General features: G+C 47.0%; 1 protein-coding gene across 2 annotated transcripts in view; it reads right to left on the bottom strand.

The window, feature by feature from the left end:
* Nucleotides 1–22,940, bottom strand: part of LOC119172017 (uncharacterized) — a 121,908-nt gene that overhangs the window by 28,281 nt on the left and 70,687 nt on the right. For both annotated transcript variants that reach the window (XM_075892824.1, XM_037422981.2), the window contains exons 2-3: nucleotides 8,533–8,883; nucleotides 5,051–5,365 (exon numbers count right to left, since the gene is read on the bottom strand). In XM_075892824.1, coding sequence (XP_075748939.1) covers nucleotides 5,051–5,365; nucleotides 8,533–8,883 — 666 coding nt within the window. The remainder of the gene's footprint in view (nucleotides 1–5,050; nucleotides 5,366–8,532; nucleotides 8,884–22,940) is intronic.

The following is a 22,940-nucleotide window of genomic DNA, read 5'->3' as shown; positions in this document are numbered from 1 at the left end:
CGTAGCTAGCTGGGTGGTCGCCACCACAGTTTGCACACACAAGTTTTTCTTTACTTGTACACGCCTTGAATTCAGGAGGCCCCCCATAGCACTTACACCTTTGTTCCCCACGACAGTGCTTAGCAACATGTTCAAAACGCTGACATTTAAAACAGCGTGGCGGCGTCTCCAAGTAGCCTACCAGCTCGTGTCTGGTGAAGCCAAGGTTGATCTTCTCTGGACGTTCCTAATTGGGAGCGAATGTGAGAACCACAGAGTCAGTGCGCCTTGATTCCCACTCGGAGGATGAGGTTTGGACCCGTCGTATGATTCTTCTTGCGTGGTATACTCCCTGAGGTCTCAGGTAGGTTAACAGCTCTTCGTCCGAGTACCATCTCGGGACCCCTTTTATAATGCATGTATTTTTCATGTAGCTGTGTGGTACACGGGCAGATATGGCAAGGCCGCAGATAGTGTTGGTCTCTAGAAGCATATTAGCTTGGTGTTCTGTCTCTATATCCAAGAGCAGGGCTCCCTGTGCTGTGAAACGGCTCTTAACTGGGGCTCCACCGAGAATCGTTTCAATTTCCGAGTATAGGTCAATAGGATTCACTTGCCTCAAGTTAGCTCCTTCGGGATGTTGGAGCAATTAACACAGGAATGCCCACCGTGCTGTCTTTGCAATGTCGCACAAGGCGGAAACCACCCTCGTCCATGTCTAAATCTGTGAGGTTCACCCCATTGTGGTCCCCGACGACAGTTGATTCGTCCTCTGATTCAACGCTGCGTTGTCGCTTGCAATCAGGTATGCTTGCGCAAACCAGCTGGTGCTTCTGACCTGGTGTGACACCTTGGGAGGTCATGGCGGCGCTCTCACTGATGCTTGTTTCGTTTCTTCTAGCACCTTTCGACGCGGCGGGCTGCGCAGCACCCATCGGTCGCCAATACGGCAGGTACCTTTTCGAGTCGTTTGACGTCTTGAGCAGTGCTGAGCCGTAATATAAACAAAAATAAACGATAAATGCAGACAGAGCTACTTAGCCAAGCAGCAACAGCTTCGTCGTCTTCTTCCTCGCCTTTGATGTATCTGGTATACGCCTTTGATGTATCTCTCTTGAACATCTTGAACATCGCACCTCCAGTACAAGCTACGCCAATTCTTTTGTTTCACTTAGCCAATCATAATTATTAATTTATTTGACAATTACAGGAGTCTACTTTCTGTAAATATATTGCGTAAATACTTACTCCGGTTCAACGACATTGGAGTTTCAGCGATATGTTGTTTTGAAATTTCGAGACAAGTCCATGAGATTAACCCCATGCTTTAAAGCTTGGCTTCGCAAGTGTTCATGATTGACTATCCGACTGAGTGGGTTAAGTCGACCACTCCGATTGAAGGACAGACAGACCGAGATCATGCTTTGCGGGAGGCATAGATTCTCTTCATTTTAGTACGCTAAACGCACTCAGAATAGCGCGAAAATGCTCGCGCGCGGAAAAAAGCAAAGTGAGGAAGCAATGAGAAATCACATTAGGCGTAGACTTTATCGACGACAGCGTACAGTTTTCATTAATCGAATCTGCAGTATCTATCTGATACTTTCAAATCACGTCACGGCGTTTGAAAACTGCGAGTCTGATTATGAATGCAGCATGCTCGGGTCTAATTCCAATGCATGTGCAGTCGCAAGCTCAGGAGAAAATGGAAACAGGCAGGAATTGCGTGATCGTGCACACATAGCTATTGTGGTTGTGTTCGATCGCTAGACAAAAATACTGAGTCAATACGAATAATCTGCGCTTGCACAAAAAAATTATTTCATACGATTAGGTCTCTCACATTGCAATCGCTGGTGAAGAAGAAACAAATTCGTCTCTATTGCAGCTGAATTGTTTACGCTTGGTCGATGTCGCTGAAGATTATGCGATAAGCAGTCTTCTTTCCGATGCAGCTTGTGAATTTCACTATACTGGGCGGGTAATTTCATCTATTCCCTTTATTTTCTTCACCCTTACTTGAAAAAGAAAACGCGCTCTTACTGTACAAAACTGGACAGGGTCTCATTCAAGTTGCTATAATGATCGGTTTCGTAAGGCTTGCTTTTTTTCGCCAAACAACTGTTATGCGACAAAACTCGCAGAGTGTAGCGCGACGAGCCTTATTTGTCGTGCACTAATGCGTAGGAAGAGTGGGAAGGAGCGCCGCGTTGGGGCTTGCGCTGTGGTCTTTCATTATACGTGCGCAGAGTAGCGAGATGTATATTAAGTGTGCTGGCAGGCCTTCAGTGCTTTTTGTGACGTAGCCTTGATGACAGCTCCTTGTTATGCCCACCTGCCGGCCTTGCTAATTCATCCTTGACTGAGGACGGCCCGCTCGCGCATTGTGGAACGCACACTGAGTCTCCTGACAGTACTCCCTTTTCATTCTCAATCTGCTTCGTTGAGCGACAAGTAGGCTTCAGCGCAGTATATTGTGTTAGCTTCGCTGTTTGAAGCAGTTGTTATGCAACACAACCAACTTTAGAAAACCACGTATCATGTCAGGCAAGGGTGACTCTCGCCCAGTTAGACTTCGTTAAGGCGATTGAATTAGCAGGTTTAGCATTACTGTATGATATCGCTGCTAACGAGATTTAGTATTGTGTTTGAAGTCATAGAAAAGTGCTCTAACTGACTGTGACTCCTACGTGTTGGTTTGAAGAAGCGTACAAGGACACTTCTGCTGAGAAGGAACACCACCCTGGCGGCTGTATGGTCAGTTTTAGAGGTTTGAATTCCGTGTGTGAATTTGTCCTTAGGCCAGCTGTTAGACAATGACATGCTTCTGCTCAAGTGGGTTCATGTAAATGCCCCGAATGAATGAATGAAGTAGAATGCAGAAGTTTAATCTGCGCAATACGTTTACCTAATGGCTTTAAGTCCCCCAAAATACAATGAAAATGGCAGACTCGCTCTGAAAGTTTCGTTCACAGCGTCTACGGGCTTACAGAAGCGGCGATCTCTGTCTATATTTCCAGAAAATAGAATTATATCAATTTCAGTTTATGTCTAATTAAGTCAATTGATTTAATAAAATATGCACATAAACATCGCGAGCGTACTGAAACGAATGAAAAAAATAAAGGACCCCAGATTTAAAAACGCCTTTTGTTATTCCGCCTAAATGCTAATGCCCTAGTTCTGGAGCAAGATATTGCAAGAAGAATTTTATTCCTAATTTTTTTAGCGCGCACGTCGAACACAAAGCCGATGCATGAATTATATGCATCCTTCGAGTTGAGACCAAGCGCTTCGGTAATTTGCTTCCGGCCTAGGACTCCTTAGAAGCCGCAATCGTTAAAAAAATATGCCTAACATATCCCCGCGGCCCCTGATCGTTTATTCAGGAGCTGTGCGACGCAGCCTATTCGCTAGACTTGAAAAAAGCTAGCCCGTTTTGGAGCTCAAAGAAAACTGTCATCTAAAAATAAGGTGGGTGCTATCCACCTACTGGCGGATTCGTTTCATATGCAAGCGTTTCTCGCGCTAACGATGCAGTATGAAAATAATGAAGATAAATTACCATGTTGTCGCGCTATAGCGCCATAATGGCAGGACAGTATGCGGCGTCCTCAATTTCAACTCGATGCAGCCCTTCGTTTTTCTACAAAGAGAGGCCGTGCCTTAGCTGTCTTTCTTTCCATCTGTCTCTATCTTTTCGTTAATGCTTTACTTTTAATACATTCGTGGTGTTAAGGCTGACGATCGGTTTCTTTCATTCGAACCGTCTGGGGTGCATATTCAAAATATTCCGAAGTGTTAAAAAGAAAAAAAAAAGAATTTACACTACCAAGCTTATGTGTATATAAACACAAGTGGTTAGTGCACTGCTTCTTAAAAGTAAGAAACAAAAAAGAATTGTACAAAAAATTTTGACTTTCCATTAGTTCAAGATTAAAAAAAACTAACGATTCGAAGTCTCACTAAATGGCTCAGTGACATTTATGCTGCAAGCACCACAACTCAGGGGCACTTGAAACATTGATTAGACTTACGCTCTTGTGGGTTCGTAGTACTGTGAGGCGACTGTGTAGTGACATGAGCGTGACAGTCATGAGTAAAAGGACAAATAAAGTATGACAGCGACGGCACGAGCACTGGCTTATGGTACTCCGCCGTTTTGTTACTAACCAGGACATTAAGGTGGTACTGAATACTTCGCTAACTAGTATTTTATCTCCTAACCCTTTTCCTCGGCGCCGGGTGGCCAGCCGATCTAAGCACGGGATTGCCTCTTTTCATTTCCCTTGTTCATTTATTTCTTATTTCCTTCATTCCTTCCTTGCTTTCTTTTCGTCGATTGCGCTTTCTTCTCGTCGAGTTAGGTCATGGTTATCAGCTTCTCACCCAAAGGCCATGGGTCCGATCCCGGTCATGGCGGTCGCACCGCGATCGAGGAGAAATGGTAGATGGTCATGCACTGTGCGATGTAAGTGCACGTTAAAGAGCACCAGATGATCAAAGATTCCAGAGCTCTTTACTATATCTTCCCTAATAATCACATAAAAGTTTTGCGACGTTAAACCTCGGATATTATTATTAATATTACTATTAGCAGCAGTAGTAGTAGTAAGAGTAGTAGTATTAGTAGTAGTAGTTTTTTTCCTACTTTCCACGCAACATGACGTAAATTTTTTAGTTAAGCTTGCTTTGAATGATGCCATACGATTATGCCTGCGTGTGTAGCCTTATCGGTGAAGCATTAGATTTCTGCGCGGAAAAGACTTACCTCGATACAAGTATCGAACACGCAATCTTCTCCTATTCAAAGAACCCGATATGATTAGTGACTGAAAAACATGATAATGATCGTTAATTTCGTGGTGTAAATCAAGGAATGATCCGCATTAACACACAGAACCACCGCATGCCTTAGTAATACTCGGGATTGCTCGACAGCCACCTGTCAATCGAAAGTTCTTTAAGAATTCGCGTCTCGCCTCTACTATCGATGGCTGACAAGCCCGGATGTTTCGAAATGGCTACAGTTGTCGATGACCGAATAAAATTGGGTCTGCTTTGAGCTCACCTCCGAAAAGCTTGTGCGTGATACCGGATCTCCAGTCGGTGCCGAGGACGATGATGTGGCAGCGGAAGGTCAAGTTTCGGAAGGTGAGCCAGTCTCGCACCTGGAAGACTCGGTGCAGCCGCACCTCGTACGTTGAGTTGGCCGCCGGCTCGACGCGGTCGAACGGCACCGTGTTCAGGTACACGCCCGTCTGGTCGTTGTACACCCCGCACGCCGGTGAAGGTTTGGGGAACATGCCACCGCAGTCCAGCTCCACCGTCTCCGTGCACGAGACGCGGTCAGAGAACGTCGTCCAGCTGTCTTCCTTGCACGAATCTGGGGTGCAAATGGTACGAGGAATAATTAGGTAAAGTAGAGCGTGCGACAAGTAAAGTAGGGCATGTGAGTGGCGCCTAACTGGGCACAGTTGTGCACAACTGCATGCCAGCGCACCCTATCAGCAGGTGCGCTGCAGATAGCGAGAGTGCCTCGGCATATCCGGCCAATCCATTCCGATGTTCTGATGGCCACCTTATCGTCATCTCGAGCCATCCTACTATCACTGCTTGAAATTGTGATCTCGATGCTTTATGCATTTGTTTGCTCGTGCCGTGAAGAAATATTCGGAGGAGTGTGCTTTGTGCAATGCCGAGAATGCCAGAACTTTGATTTGTGGGGTTTAACGTCCCAAAACCACTATTTGATTATGAGAGACGCCGTAGTGGAGGGTTCCGGAAATTTTGACCACCTGGGGTTCTTTAACGTGCACCCAAATCTGAGTACACGGGCCTACAACATTTCCGCCTCCATCGGAAATGCAGCCGCCACAGCCAGGATTTGATCCCGCGACCTGCGGGTCAGCAGCCGAGTACCTTAGCCACTTGACCACCGTGGCTGGGCAATGCCAGAACTTTCGCCACTATCGAGCAGTGATGGGAGCAGTGCGGCGTCGCTCAAACCGGCGATAAAGCGAGCATGAGAATATCAGCCATATATGCCAGCGCACTTTCGCTATCTGCAGCGTATCTGCTGATAGAGCGCGCAGGCATGCATGTTGTGCCCAGTCCGGTCACAGCTAACGTGCTCAATCTTACTTTGGGGGCACCTGTACTACAGTTCCAGTACACTCTACTTGCTCGTCAAAGAACACGAAGAGGTAGAAGTTAATGTGGAGCCTTTCTCTCCAATATGGCTCATAATCACGTCATCACTTCGGCTCGCGCATTTCCATAATTTATTTTGGTAACATCATTGAAGGTATTCGGCAGGATTTGTTTTCGGTTGGATGTCGCCAACAGTAAGCTTATCGTGCTGTGTCGTTTTCTCGCCACCTTCATAACACTTATTGCGTTTGTCGATCCTCAATTTTCGTAGGTGTTAATGCTCATTTCATTTGGCACTATCTTAAGCTGATGCCTTCTTGTTTCATATTAGACATATAATAATGATCAGATTGATCACCCACCGCAGAGAATTCACGTCAAGGACTTTATAGTGGGGAGCTTTGGAACATTACGTGTAATAAAATAAGGGTAGCAAAGTGGAAGCTAATCTGGTTATAATAAAAAGATAAATGAATAAATGAATAAATAAATAAATAAAAGATATCTTTACCAGCACACTGCAAAAATATTTGCTATTTTGACCAACGCGGAAATTCAAATCGAAAGGTGTTTTTCTATGCTAATATATCTTACAGCTTTGGTATACAGGCCTTGTATGTATACGTACACTTACTTTATGGCTATGAAAATTTCGGCTGAAGCATTTATATTTCACTAGCTGAAGCATCAATACAATATGTCGTACGCAATCGTTATTTGCTTGAGAAAATGGATTAAAGGGCAGTGTAACATGATACGAAATGATAGTTCGAACTTTCCTAATCAATGAAAACATGCCTCGCCAAGCAAAGTGGTTATAGCGTCAGAGCTTGGTCTCTACAAGAGGGAATTTCTGTCAAGTATACCACAAAGATTTCTTTCTGAAAAAAAGTATGCGATAGCTGCATGACATCACAGTAAGGTGTTGTTTAAATAACTGTTTCGTATTCAATAGTCATCAAAAAAAAAAACGTTATAGACAGGAATTTTTCGTGTTAGAATTGCTCGGTACTTCCAAAATAATGAACTTTCAGTCGTTATGCACGAAAAGAAAAGGAACCTTTAAACATTTTGAAAAGCGCCTCTTGTGAAATATAACGATGATACAAGATGATCGGCATGCAGAAAGGGGCGCAAGATATGAGATCTTGACGACACTCCAGCGTCCGTATATGAGCAGACACGAATCATTTCGTTAGCACGTAGACCCTTCGTGAAATGAAGCTTCTTGTCAGCCTCCTATTATCATTGGTATAAGTTTTGAGCATGGTTTTATTGAAAGTTATTTTCAGAGGCTGCCTACGTTAGACGCTGTCGCAAAATGTAATCCTACCTCTTCTTATATTGAAAAAAAAAAAACAAACCAAGACGCAATATGCTTCTACAACTGCTTTTGGAAAAGCAAGACTCCTATTCACTTCCACGAGTTTGAATCCACGAACGACTTTCTTCTCCCCGAGAGCCGTCGAGAGCTTAGACAACTTTAACCGGCTAACGTGGCTGAAAAATGAACTTGCGGGCTGTGTGGCAGCATTTCAGTTCACTTTGGTGTTTTCCTCCGAGCGCAAATGCCTTAGTAAAAGTTTCTTCGCTCGGCGCGTAGGCTTACATTGCGCCTTTTACAATTCGGCGAATTTCACAAACCAAAGTTTCCATTTCCCTGGGTGCTCGTCTAAAGCTCCCCCTATGACATCGTTTGAAAATTCACAGTGATAGAAAATGGTTCTAATTTGTCGTCTATGGCTTCGAGTAGCATGTAGTGACACTCTCATGTCGCCTCACTTACTCACGTACTCTTACGTCACCCGAATAGCAAAATATCCAGAATGTAAAGTGTTTTGGTGCAATGTGATCTATGTTGGCTCAAGTATGTTTACAGAGTGTCGTGGTATAATATATCGATGTTTTTAACATCAAGAGAAAGAGAGCATGAACAAAAGAGAACAGGAAGGCAGTTCAATCTAGCACAGCGTCTGTTTGGCTATACCCAACAAGGAGGTTAAGAAAGAGTGAACTGATAAGATGATGAGTTGAACAGCAACAACAACAACAACAACAACAACAACAACAACAACAACAACAACAACAACAACAACAACAACAACAACAACAACAACAACAACAACAACAACAACAACAACAACAACAACAACAACAACAACAGCAGCAGCAACAACAACAACAACAGCAACAACAACAACAACAACCTACGACGACGCAATGACGTCGGCTCACCTAAATGAAAACACCATTTCCTGGCTTCTTCAAAAGAGAGGGGGCGAGAGAGACAAGTAAATAGTGAGGAATGGCAGGGCTGTTAAGGTAAATGTTTGGTTCGCTACCCTGCACTGGGGACTGGGTAAGAAGGGGATAGGGAAAAAATAAGAAAGAGGTACGCACCGACGATGACGGTGAGGAAGAAATCGTTCTGCGAGGTTCCCAGATCCGTCTCGACTTTGCACGTGTAGTTTCCCTGCATCGACATGTGAGCGCTAAGGATAGTGATGAAGGACGGCGAGCGGTTGCTCAGGTCGACGCGCTTGTCGAACAGGTTGCGCGCCAGCGGACGACGTCCCTTGCGCCACACGTACACCTCGGCGCCGTCCTTGAACCAGAGGACGCGGCGCAGGTCTTCTCCCGGCGACAGCACGAAGAAGCAGAGCAGCGTGGCACCCTCGCCCTGAAGAACGTACTGCGTCTTGTTGCTGTCCGACAGGAGCCGTACCTCGGTGACCACGACGCCCAGCACACCTGCGTAGAGATATAGCAGGAGCTTTATTGCTAGTCGCGCCAAGTGTTGTGACATAATAGTAGGTTATATTGACGTCTTGGTCACATTCATTGAGCATGACAAACAGGAATGCAATGAATGGTTAAGGAAGTTTTTATTTTTTAACACATTACAGACCATTGATACATTACAGACCAGGTATGTGATTAGAATCGCTATACAGTTACCTTGCGGACCACCATGATCCCTTTATCGGCAACTTCATACCCCAATGCTTATGGTGATAGCAGTTATACGGACACTCTCGGCTGGATTTTGCCGCCAGCGTCGGCGTCGACATCGGCGTCACCGTTACTCACTGTATATGCATACGTATCTATATACACGAAAACGTAAGAAAGCAAAATAGTTCAGAAAAAGACTGCGACGCGTGGAATCGAACGTGGAACCTCTGAAGAGCGTGTGCGATGCGTTAACCACTGAGCCACGAAAGAGCACCTCCTCCAACGTTCAAACGAAAAGCTATTTATATATACCACTTATCGCTGGTTACAGGCATCTTGGGGGGAACTGTCATGTTTTCAGCACTACCAGCAAGATGGCGCAATGTGCGCACGTCGCCACATCGTCACGGCGCGGCGGCGCGCGCTCTCATCTCCCACGCGTACTTCACCCCGCGAAGCGTGACCGTGACCAGGGTGGACTCTAATTCGTGCGCTTATCTCACGGTGGGTACAATCATACGTCTTGGTTGGCCTTGGGTTTTCACCAGAACGATTCTTTTGAAGTTACCAGGGGCACAAAGGTCACTGCAATTGTTGCGAAGTCTCCGTTCAAAAAGGGCGCGCTTTTCGGACACAGTGAAGTAACAACCGGGATACTTATTCGCGTTCATCTGTACCTAAGAGTACGTTTTGTGTGCCATTTGTGCGTGAGAAACGCGGGGCACGTTTCGATCTGCTTTTCATTCTCCGCATGACCTTACAATTTGTTGCTATCGCGTTCATTGCTTCACCTTTAAGCTGTGAGTTTTTTCCTTCTACGGACTGTTGTTCTGTCACCATCACTGCTGCAGAAACTCTTTTTCAGAGGCGCGAATCCACTACCCTCTCCCCAATTACTTTGCAATGAACCACTGTAAATAGCTATGGCTTCCAAGACTGATGCGTACAGGCGGGAGGCGCACGCTATATCACGTCTTGCAACAACTAAAAAGTTGCTTTCAAGCAGCTGCGTACGGTATTCCATTACCGTTGAACAAGATTTTATCTCTTTCATTGTGCGTGCAATTACGACTCTCACCGATATAAAAATAACCGCATGCATTTTTATTCAAAGCTGCAAACGAAACGACACAAGCCCAGTGGTGAAGCAGGTAGATCGGCGATGTGGGTGTCCTGTGATTGCGTCCCTTCTTTGCCCGTCTCAGTCTATTGCTTTATTACGCACATTCACGCTCTTCAACCTCTAAACTCGCATCTTATTTTTTTAAATAGTGCTCCCTTCCCGGCCCTCTCTTTTTTCTTTAGAACGGGAACTGCTTGTACTTCCATTAATTTGTGAATATAAATAGTGAATTACGAAGAGGAATCTGCGAAGCATAAAATTATCCGAATAGCCACGGTTCTCGCACTAACGGTGGTTTGATTTTAAGCGATCGCTTTTGTGAATATTTGTTTTATTCCTCTCTTTTTTTTTATAGAGCCTTACTCCAGCTTCGCTTAGCGAAAGTAGAGTGTAGTACGGACAATGAAATTCGCCAGGCGGTGCATCCTTTGTTTATGGAGCTGATTATTACGTTTTTTTGCGTTGCCATGGGCACGTTTGCTCTGCTGGGAAGTGTGCTAGCGTGAAGGTTATTTGAAGTGCCGCTGTCTGTCTCCTTCTTTTCTTGTCCCTCGTTATTGGCGCTGTTTTTTTTTAATGTGAATCATGTACCAACTCGCCCAAGCAACCACGTTAGTTATCTGAAGAGATTGTCGGAAATGCGTAATAATGTGTAGATACACATTGCATTGGTGACCAGTAAAATGACGTAACAAAAGGAAGAAAGAAAAAGGGAGTTGGTGCCGATACCCCGCACGGTGGGAAGCGGTGTTACATGAACGTGTTTTGCATGTATACATTAACCACCGGCTTCTGGGCCAATCCTCCTCTGTGGGCAAGAGCGAGAACAGTGGTACAAGCAATCAAGCAAGCGGTCTATGCAGCCCTTACGTCGGGCGGGTAAGGATGTGAAGGAAAGAAAGAGAGGGCAAGCTTACGCATCCACTCTGATATCCTACACGGGGGAGTGGTATCAATGGACTTTCTTTTATGATTTTACGAGCAAGATTATCGATTGGGCTCTTGCCAAGGTGTAAGAAAAATACTTTGTGCTTTCAAGGAACGTCGATGGATGGACGGATTCGTGTCTTGCACGAGTGTTTGTGCGACGAGAAGAGTGTACTTTGACAGCGGTGACATGAAAGCGATGCCCGAGGTCCGATTACTGGTTTAGTATACTATAGCGAACAGATGTTACACAGCACAGATCTATCTTATAAAACATGGGTTGCTAAAAGTTACGCATGCAAAAAAAAAGCCCTCCCTTATACAAGAACCTGGCTGTTATGTAAAAAATAACGAAATACGGTTAATGTGAACACGCACAGAACTCGCTCTAACAGTTCACCAGCACCCCGAGCTTTACCAAACACAACAGCGCTCCCGCAATCGCAAAATAGTCGCCTTCGCAAAGCAATCTTGACTCAACGAGCATTCTGCTCACGAATGGAGGAGTAAGGAAGCACTTATTGCACTGCAGCCCTTCTCCCACCCCCTCTCCCTTTTTTCACTTTTCATTTTCCGAACTTTCCCGCTTTTTGAAGACTGACATGTATGTTGACTGCCCGTGACAGCACCGGAACGCTTGTGCATGTTCATCCCTTACATCCGCACCCCTCCGTCATCCCGGTTCTCCCTATTTCACATCCCCGATTCCCGCTTTCTTTTCAGGAAGGGCGGAAAACGAGGGGTGCGTGTTCTCGTCGGGATTCTCCCATTCTCGCTAACCACGCAGTTCTTCTATCGAAATTGTGCGCCTTGCTGTTGCGAGGGTGGGACAACGCGAGCAAGCATCCTTCCGGTCTTGTAGGAAGTGCCGCCGCTCTCCCCCGACGAGGCGGCGGCGTTGTTCAGGGATTAGAAGGAAAACACGTTCGCCCGGCCGGAACTTGGGGAGCATCTCGTCGACGAGGTGGGGGCAGCTTCAGACGAGTTAGGTCTATGTACGATAAGTCTTCTCTGCAGGCGAACTCTACAAAGAGTCCTCCAGATTCGCAGTCAAGTTTGCGGCACAATGTGTGGTGAATCAATCCTCGAAGAGGAACGGATGGCTTTGTCTTTATTTATCTCGTCTAGCAAGACTGCAGGTGACAGTGATTCAACTGAGAGCGCAAATATGTTGGCATGTTTTTTAGCGTACGAGACTGACTGACATTCCCACTTCCCGCCCTAACATGCATCTGACTGAGCACTTACTTCCGCTTTTGAGAAGATCCCTAGAGCGTCTTCTAAAAAATAGAAATTCATGGTTAAGAGTTATATTTGATACGTGAGATATCAGAGCATAATATTGTTACGGATGTGATGGGTTTATTTACACTGAAAAAAATGTCAGCGCTCTACCATCACTGCCGAATCACCATCGCTCGAGGGCGTCCGATCCCTTCTTCTTCCTCGCTCTTTCAGTACGCGTTACATTTCCCTCCGGGCCAAACGAAGCTCACCGAGCGAGTAGAAACGATCGGTTGTTGTAGGGCTTCAATCGGGCAATGTGCACAATTTGCGTCTTGCGCGAATGCCGGTTCTGAGCTGTCACTTTCGCAACAGCATGAGTGATGTCACTTAGGCACTGAGAAATGACGAATGGTCCTGAGTACTTAGAAAGAAACTTCTGGCAAAGTCCCTTCTTTCGAACGGGCGTCCACAGCCAGACCAAATCACCTGCAGCGAAAGTCACGGGCGGGTGTTTTGCGTCGTAACGGTCTTTCGCGCGAGCGTGGGCGGAAAGAGTTCAGAGCCGAGCAAGTCGGCGAGCTTCTTCGGCGTGACACAAAGTCTGCACGACACTGGCGTTTTCGTTCGTCGAAAAAGGAAGTATGGTGTCAAGAAAACTTTGGGGATGACGAGCATAGAGAAGAAAGAAAGGCGTATAACCCGTGACTTCGTGTTTAGCGGTATTAAAGGCGTATGTAACAAAAGGTAATACGGCATCCCAGTTCTTGTGATACGCTGCGACGTACATTGAAATCATGTTGATGATGGTACGATTGGTGCGCTCAGTGAGGCCGTTGGTGTGAGGGTGGTATGGCGTGGAATGGCGATACTGACACCCACAAAGCCGTAGCAACTCTTCGTCAACGTCAGCGGTAAACTGCCAGCCGCGATCACTTATCACCCCACGAGGGGCCCCGTGACGAAGTATGATCGAGTGTAGAAGAAACCATGACACATCAGATGATGTGGCTGAAGCAACCGCCATCGTTTCAGTATACCGCGTCAGGTAATCTACGCACACAATAATCCAGCGGCGGCCGGTGGTAGACTTGGGGAAAGGGCCCAGTAAATCTATGCCGACTTTTTCGAATGGTGATGTCGGTGGCTTAACCGGCTGCAGTGGGCCGGCCAATGGTGTTGTGTGGTAGGTTGTTTGTGGCGTTGGCAGACATCACAACTTGCGACGTAGTGGTTGGTGGTCTTCCAGAGTCGAGGCCAGTAAAAACGTTGTCGGATACGGTGAAGCGTTCGGGCAAATCCAAGGTGCCCAGACGTGATGTCATCGTGCATGGCTTGGAATACCACAAGACGCAGGCATTCTGGCACGACGAGGAGTAGTGTGGAGCCATGGCTGGAGTAATTCTTGCGATATAGTAGGGCATCATGAATCACGAATGACGTGGTGCGTTTAGAGCTACGAGCCACATCAATCATTGGTTTCAACGAAGGGTCACGCTGTTGCTCGTGACGGAAGACGTCCAAATTTGGGAAGTTGGATGAGATTGCGGCCAGGTAGTTGTCGAAATCATCATCAACAGCATCCACAGTCGGAGATGGAAGACGAGATAAGCAGTCGGCATCTGCGTGACATCGACCGCTCTTGTAGGTCACAGAATAATTATATTCTTGAAGCCGTAAGGCCCAGCGAGCCAACCGACCAGCTGGGTCCCGTAGTCCGACAAGCCAACAAAGCGAATGATGATCTGTGACGATCTTAAACTGCCGGCCGTACAAATAAGGTCTGAACTTTTGGACGGCGAAAACAACTGCAAGACATTCCAGTTCGGTGATCGTATAATTCCTCTCCGCCTTAGTCAAAGTACGACTTACATACGCCACGATGTGCTGGCGGCTGTCGTGATATTGAACTAGCACGGCACCAACACCGATACCACTAGCATCTGTATGCAATTCCGTGCGTGCCTCCGGGTCGAAATGGCACAAGAGGGGCCCGGAAGTAAGCAAATACTTCAGCTGCTCGAAAGCCGCCTCACACTCAACGGTCCATCGGAACGGGGCGTTTTTGCGGAGCAACTCTGTCAGGGGATGAGCCAGCTGGGCGAAGTCTTTGATAAACCGACGAAAATAAGAACACAGGCCTACGAAGCTACGGAGATCCTTCACAGACGTCGGTTGCTTGAAGTCTCGGACAGCACTGATTTTGTGCGGGTCTGGTCGTATATCGTTCCAGTCGACTAGATATCCAAGCACAAGGGCTTGACGCTCACCAAAATGACACTTCTTTGCGTTCAAAACGAGACCAGCTTGTTTGACGCAATCTAGAACAACGCTAAGCCGATGGTTGTACTCGTGGAATGTCTTGCCAAAAATAATTACATCATCGAGATAACACATACATATCTCCCATTTGAGGCCGCGAAGGATGGAGTCCATGAATCGCTCGAAGGTAGCTGGGGCATTGCATAAGCCAAACGGCATAACGTTGAATTCAAATAACCCATCAGGCGTGACAAAAGCAGTCTTCTCTTTGTCAGACGGATGCACTGGTATTTGCCAGTATCCAGACCTTAGGTCGATGGACAAAAAGTATGCGGCCGAGTGCAGACAATCAACAGCATCGTCGATGCGTGGTAGCGGATACACGTCTTTCTTTGTGACGGCGTTGAGACGGCGGTAGTCTACACAAAATCGCCAAGAGTTGTCTTTGTTTTTCACCAATATAACAGGAGCTGCCCAGGGACTGCTTGACTCTTGAATAACGCCTTTCTGCAGCATGTCGTTGACCTGATCTGCGATCACTTGCCTCTCTGACGGGGATACGCGATAGGGTTTCTGGCGTATCGGTGTAGCATCTCCCGTGTTGATGCGGTGGTGCATTCGGGATTCGGGCAACATGGAACAACGCTTGTTTTGAGCGAAATCAAAGACTCCCGCGTAGCGTGTAAGTACCTCCTCAAGGACATTCTGCTCGGAAGAAGGCGACGACTTATTGATTATAGGTTTAATCTCGGCTGAGTTGTTGAGCGCAGTCTGACTGATGGCTGGAGACTCTGAGACCATTCTGACGTCAATTGTGGCCTGCTCCTCGAACGTTCCCAGTTTGAATCCGGCTGGTAGAACAACAGGCTCTGAGGCTGCGTTGAGCGCCCACAAGCAAGCATGTCCGTCGATGGCTGTAAGGACAGACCGTGAGACCAGCACATTCTTCTTTATGGCGTTTGCATGATCAGGCTCCACAAGTCCAGTGCAGGGTCCTGAGTGGACATGGGAACAGCATACGGGTACAAACAATGCCTTCCGACCAGGGATCGTCACATCTTCAGACAACGAAAGAGCATCGATGGGCAGAGTCGGAAAATCGTCAACTATTGCAGTGGGCAACGTACTTTGCAGAAGAATCTCTCCAGTTCCACAGTCAAGCGTAGCGCCGCATTCATGAAGGAGGTCTATCCCTAAAATGACGTCATGAGTTGCGCGAGCCAGTACAGTGAATTCAACTAGGAAATTTTGTCCACCAATCGTGAGTACAACTGAACAAATACCAACAGGGCATAACGCTTCGCCTCCAACTCCACGAAAAGTTTCTTTACGATTCCACGCGAACATAACTTTGTGACCCAAGAAACGATGTTTGAAACGAAGGCTCATAACTGAAACAGCAGCACCAGTGTCTACAAGAGCAAGAGTATCTACACCGTCTATACACACACGCACTTTGTTCATCAACATCACAGCAGAAGGAGGAATTGGCGAAACTGACCTTCCCACGACCGCAACTCCATCGGTCGCACCAGTTAGTTTCCCAGCTGATGCGGGGAAGGTGACCGACGACGCGGAGACGGCGACCGGCGGGACCGTGTCGGAGGCGGCGTCAGGCTTCGTTCGGAAGCGGGGGACTCGCTGCGAAATTCGTTAGGCCATTGCTGTTGGGGACGGTGGTCGGCCGAGTGAGAGGTCCAGGTTTCGTGCATACGAGGCGGGTGCGTCGAAAAACGTGGCGGCACAGGCGTTTCGTACATACGAGCCGAATACATCGAAAAACATGGTGGTGCAGGCGGCCGTCTGGGACAGAAGCGCGAAATATGCCCTGGGAGACCACATGTGTAGCAAACGGGGACTTGTCGGCTTACATTAGCAGGAGCAGAGGTGGCAGAAGTACGCGGAGACGGGTCGTGCTCCGCAGGAACATTTTGTGATGACGCATAGTAATCTTCTGGTAGAGGCCTGGTTGACGACGGTCGGAGGTCCGCAGCGGCACGTCGAGATGATGACATCCGGTGGTGGCCACGACCCGTCGGTGAAAATGGAAGCCGCGGGGTAAAATCTGCAGTTTCTGTGCGTGGTCGGTTTTCGACGTGGCGCTCTCGCATCCAGTAGGAAGGTGGTTCGGGGCACGGGGCGAACGAGCATTGGTGGTGAACGTCACCTGCTTGAAGTCGTACGAGCTCTTCTCGAACTACCCGACGTACGAGGAAGGAAATGTCTTCGCAGGTGGCGACGTCCATACTTGCGACAGTGGGAACATTGTCCAAGCGCCCGAACTTAGGTAGAATTCTCCGGGTCTTCAACGCCTCGATTGCGCGACACTGCTGCCTGAAAATCGAAGGAGTGTTCAAGTTTTCTTTTGGTATCAAAAAATTGTACACGTCCTCGGCGATGCCTTTTAACAAATGACCGACTTTGTCTTCGTCAGACATATTTGCGTTGACAATCCCGCAAAGCTTCAATACTTCTTCAATGTAGGTTGTGCATGTCTCGCCGGGCAACTGAGCCCTACGTGACAGCGTTTGCTCAGCTTTCTTTTTCATGAAACTCGTGCCCCAAAGCAGGCCTTCAGTTCCTTAACAAATATATCCCAAGTGGGGAGGACATGTTTATGTTTCTCAAACCAAATCAAGGCTGTCCCGGCAAGGAAGAATACTACGTTCACGAGCTTCGCCGGTGCGCCCCATTCGTAGTAGTGGCTCACTCTGTCGAAGTGTTTTAGCCAAGCGTCCACGTCTTCGTCAGTTTTACCTGAGAAAATTCGTGGCTCGGGTGCCCAGTAGTCTGGTTGTCGAGGTCGACGGCCACCTTGTGCCGTGTCGGTGGCACTGGTGGATGCAGCAGCGTAGTGCGTCAATGGGATTGCTGTGTCGTCGTTCATGCTGATGTTGTCCGGGGGTAGCCCAGCTAAGCGTCTGCTTCTTCGAAGAACTTCTGCTGCGGGGTCCAGGATGGCAAGTCACCCAGCACCGCTCCACCAAAGCTGTTACGGATGTGATGGGTTTATTTACACTGAAAAAAATGTCAGCGCTCTACCGTCACTGCCGAATCACCATCGCTCGAGAGCGTCCGATCCCTTCTTCTTCTTCGCTCTTTCAGTCCGCGTTACAATATTATTGAAGATAAGGCCCAGAGTACTTAGTGAAAATTAATGGTCTGAGTTCATTCAAAATTTGTAAGCACCTGTAGTCACTGCGGCACCTGGCGGAGCAGATCTCAACCACGTGCTTCATTCTATAGGTGGCCTCTGAGATTCGCTTCTGCAGCGCGCGAAATACGAAGTTTACTTAGGGGATACACCAGCGTAAACAAACGTCAACGTGCTAGTACCACTAACAGACACCTAATCTCGGAATTAGGGTCGCATCAAGAAATTTTATTAAGGAAACTTGCCGCAAAGCATGCCCGGTAACAAACAAACAAACAAACAAACAAGCAAACAAACAAACAAACAAACAAACAAACAAACAAAAAGATAAGATGAACGCTAGCAGCTGTACTCCTTCAGGTACCATAGAAATGAGTTGAAGCCCATTCGTTGTCTGTTACCTGCCGGGTAGTCGGAGTCCTTACACCTTTATTTGACCTTCCTCAGCAGCTTATTCTTAAAATCCATCATACAAATGTTAAACCAAGAAACGTCATTGGTAGCAATCTTATGTAATAATATAGCAACAAGTTGTAACTCTCGATGACTCCCACAGTTCTCAAGAACAGTGAGGTTCGCATCAGCGTGTAAAAGTTTCAGGCATCATCCGGTTGTTATGCAGAAATTATTTTTTAAATGCTGCAGTTTTAACTGTGCCCATGACTAGCGTTTATAAACGATTTATAGTGAACCTAAAAGCACTCTGGAGCATACACCATCGTCATAGACACACGGTCCTTAATCAATCCATTCGCCTCGGCACTTGTTCGCGTTGTTCAGTCACAAAAAGCAAGATAAACAACTGCTGACGTTTCCACAAGAAAGTAGTAAATTTTCCCACAGGCTTAGCAGCTACGCACTGTTTTAGTTTTCTTTCTCTAAAATATACATAACTGCCACCGCGGTCATTTGTTTCAGAGAGGCCCGCTGGTTTTCTTTACTGATTCGTTTGTTTCTTCTCAAAACCGTAGCGCCTCACGCAAAATGCTTGAGCCCACGCGACAGAGTTGTATAAGCTGATGATAGTGACAGAATATGCCAGGCTTTGAAGGCAACAAAAGAACCCACACAAACGTTCAACGAACCAACACTTAACGCACGTCGCTGCATACGCACAAGCATGGCGAGGAAGGGGTGCGAGGTGAAAGCGTTCCGCATTCAGGAATCCCACATTCCTCTGCGATGGCACGCGCTGGAATGAGTCATGCCCGGGCGAGCATATCGCGCTCCTGCTGGTCGGTGATTCCGTGCAGTGGTGTCGAACCTGAGAGAATCGGTGACCGCAGTGCCTGACGTCAGACTTGTGTTATCTTAAAAGTGTGTTTACAGCTCGCTTCTCCCGCTGCTGACCAATTTATTCGAAAAAAGTGGCGCGAAGAACTCACATAACTGTTTGTAATGATAAACGCGTAAAGGGAGATCAGATTCAAGGTCCGGAGGACTGTCGAATAAGCAGGCCAACGCGGAATCTTGGAGGTTACGTTCTGCAGTAGTTTTGATTTACCGTGGAAATGTGGAATCTGCAAATGTCTCTAGGAGAATCCACACTTCCGGAGCAGCACTGGTATTGAACAAACGAGAATAAGCGGCGCTTTACTTATTCCACTCATTTAGCTCGAAATAGCAAAGGGCTATTTCATGATGTAGGTACACTACTTTGTTAGCATGCTGGTGAGACTTTGGATGCATCTGATATGAGGCACGCCACCGGCAGACCTCAAGACCACATTGGTGTATGTAGCCCTTGATGCGCGTAGGTTGTGACTTCTCCGGTACCCACTATTTTGTTTGCACAACGTAGAGTACACGTGTATACAGCGTTGTTATTTCTCATTGACCATAATTTATATTCCTTACGTGTAAATGAATATTGGTAAAAGCTTGTGGTAAATAATCAAGGTGAATCGAATTGTTTCGCAGATCGACAGTGATGACCGGTTTGATGACAAAACGACTACCACCAGATGATGGCTAATAGCAGAAGGCATTTCAGAAAGTAGCTTCGTGGACACTTGCCTTGTATTCTCGAATCAATTCTTAAACAAACGAGTGGTTCCTTGACAAAGCTTACTATGCAATTCAAACGAACAGATGATGTTCTAGTTGTATGGTTTCTGAATGTAAAAGTGTAGCGAGAAATAACACAAGTACAGACAAGCACCAGTCTAATGCACCTTGTCTGCCCCAGTGCTGTTTTGCACTACATTTTTTTTTCTTTAGAAAGAATACATCACTTGCGGAGGTTGTTGAACCATAACAAAAGTACCTCAGAAGTTCTTCTACTCCCCCACCCCCAAAATGTACATCTGTTTGTAAGCGGTGGCTGCTTTTATCTGGCCCCTCATCATTATCATTAAAGTGTCTCCGACATTAAAATTACCTGCCCTTACTTTTACAAACAGTTATAGCGCAAAGACACGAACGGCTGCTTCTCTGCTCTCCCAGTGCATGGTAATAGCACGATGACATTTACCTTCCGCTTTAGTCTGCTTTTGTAAGATTGAAATGGAAAGGCCTGCGTATTCTGTTATGCATCTTTTATTATTATTTATTGTCCCCGTGCGAACACCCAACACAGCTGTAGGCCCCACCAGCTAAACAAAACCAAATAGAGAGAGAAAGAAGAGAGAGAGAAAGAACCAGAAGGCAAGTAAGCAAACAAAACTGTCCCGACATTGGCACATGTAGTCACGCAGCATTAATAAATGAAAGGTGCTGAAGTAAAGGTTCTGCAGCTGCAGAGACGCTTGGTATTGGAGGAATAAATAAAGTTTCATCATACCTCCACAAATCCGCGGCTGGCAAAGTTCTAATGCGGCGGTGAAAAAAAGGGAAACACATAAAGCAAACTTAAATAAAAAGAGATTTCTACCCTACAACTTGCGCGGACGAGAAACACCTGCGAAGAGGAGATCGCGCAGCAAAGTAATTTATTTTACTTTACTGCAAATGTCTGCCTTCGCGGCTTTCTGAAGAAATCTAGTAAGAAAAAGACAAGGCAGTAAAAGAATTCAAGTAATCACGTTCACGGCCCCCACAAGACAACATTGAGCACCTTGCAGGTGTAACTAATAGGGAAAAAAAAAAGAAGGATGAGAGGGTGAATAGAACATAAAGAGCGCTGCCGTGCAAAGTGCGAGGCTTCTCCACTGAGTGCTGCTTTTATGTATCAGTTAAAGAAGCGAAATTTTCGTGGTGTTTCGGGTTCTTGCAGTCGAAAAAAAGTCGCTTTTTAAACGTAGGACTGCACGTAGGCGCTTTTTTTTTTGCATGCTGAAAGCGGATGTCCCAGTTTTAAGCGAAGCGCCCGCTGGGCTTACACTTCCATGGCGCCTTCGCGTACTCTTTCCGATGGGGATGGTTCGGCACGTTTCTTCGCGTATGTTATAAAAGGATGGTGGTGAGGGAGAGCTTTATCATATCTTGTTAAATGCCTGAAGAAAAATTCAAGAGCTCTTTTCCTGTTGGGAACATGAAGGCGAGCGAAGCTTCACGCCTATGGACTTGAGGCACTTCTTCCTTTTTTCCCTTCTTTGTTCCTTTCTTTTTACAGCGAAATCTGTTATGAGATCAGAACACGGGTCACGTGCGCGCAGTAGTTGTCCGCCGCTGCCGGTGTCTGTAACCACTATCACACGAAATAAGAAGAGAAAGTTAGTAAATAAAATACACCAAGGACTCAAAAGGATACGAACCCGGCTCACCTGTGTGTCAGCCTAGTTTTATACTACTTAGCCACGCCAGTGCTTGGAACTCTCTTGAAAATTGGCCCTAGACAGGCTTGATGTCGGGAAAGGAATCACGCTAATATGAGTAATAAAGCGTCATAGAACAGCAAAGGAACAACCAGATGTGAGATAATGCGAATTGCGCAAACGAGTGGGTCGCCGAATGTTCCAACCCTTCACAAAAGATTGATCGTGTCCTCCTAATAAATGTAGCGCCTTTCACACTGTGGTAGATTGTGGGCATTACAAAAGTTTCTGGCATAATTGTTCAACGTCGCCAGCCACGGCACACCAAAATCGAACGAAGTTCCTTGCAAGTGTCCAGCGGGTACCACGCTTCTCCGAAGAATGACAAAGGATGGTGTAGTGAATGCCTGCCTATTACACAATGATTAATGGCGGAGTGGGTATACCCTCCAAGGGTGCTTGTAACAGCTACCCAATGAGTTCAACAACAGCAGCAGCAGCAGCAGCAGCAGCAGCAGCAGCAGCAGCAGCAGCAGCAGCAGCAGCAGCAGCAGCAGCAGCAGCAGCAGCAGCAGCAGCAGCAGCAGCAGCAGCAGCAGCAGCAGCAGCAGCAGCAGCAGCAGCAGCAGCAGCAGCAGCAGCAGCAGCAGCAGCAGCAGCAGCAGCAGCAGCAGCAGCAGCAGCAGCAGCAGCAGCAGCAGCAGCAGCAGCAGCAGCAGCAGCAGCAGCAGCAGCAGCAGCAGCAGCAGCAGCAGCAGCAGCAGCAGCAGCAGCAGCAGCAGCAGCAGCAGCAGCAGCAGCAGCAGCAGCAGCAGCAGCAGCAGCAGCAGCAGCAGCAGCAGCAGCAGCAGCAGCAGCAGCAGCAGCAGCAGCAGCAGCAGCAGCAGCAGCAGCAGCAGCAGCAACAACAACAACAACAACAACAACAACAACAACAACAACAGCAACAACAACAACAACAACAACAACAACAAAAACGCCCGGCCTGCGCGGAATGCGCAGCACAGTCACAGCGATAGCTAGAAGAGCGGTCTTTCAGGACCTCTTCTCATTGCTCTTTAGGTAACTGCTACAAGCACACTACTGGGTACCCACTACGTCGTAAATATTAATAATTTTTGTGTAGTAGGGCAGTGTTCAATATCCTATCCTTAGTCATTCTTTGGAGAAGCGTGGTATCCGCTACTCACTTGTTAGGTATTTTGTGCATTTTTTTTATGCAGTGGCTGAGGATCGATGACGAAGAATTATGCCTGAAGTGGGTATGCGCCACAGTTTGAGCATGGGACGACCCACTCGTTACGCAATTCGCATTGTGTGGCGCCTGGTTGTTGCTCTGATGTTCTAAAACGCTTTATTAGTTATATATACGCGTTTACTTTCCCGACATCAAGCCTGCCAAAGGCTAGTTTGGAATAGAGTTGAAGCACTGGCATAGCTCAGTGGTAGAATACTAGGCTGGCAAGCA

The sequence above is a fragment of the Rhipicephalus microplus genome, chromosome 4, assembly GCF_043290135.1.
Source record: "Rhipicephalus microplus isolate Deutch F79 chromosome 4, USDA_Rmic, whole genome shotgun sequence".
NCBI classification, from domain to species: domain Eukaryota; kingdom Metazoa; phylum Arthropoda; class Arachnida; order Ixodida; family Ixodidae; genus Rhipicephalus; species Rhipicephalus microplus.
The sequence above is the reverse complement of the archived record's forward strand: the minus strand, read 5'-3'. Positions and strand labels throughout refer to the sequence as shown.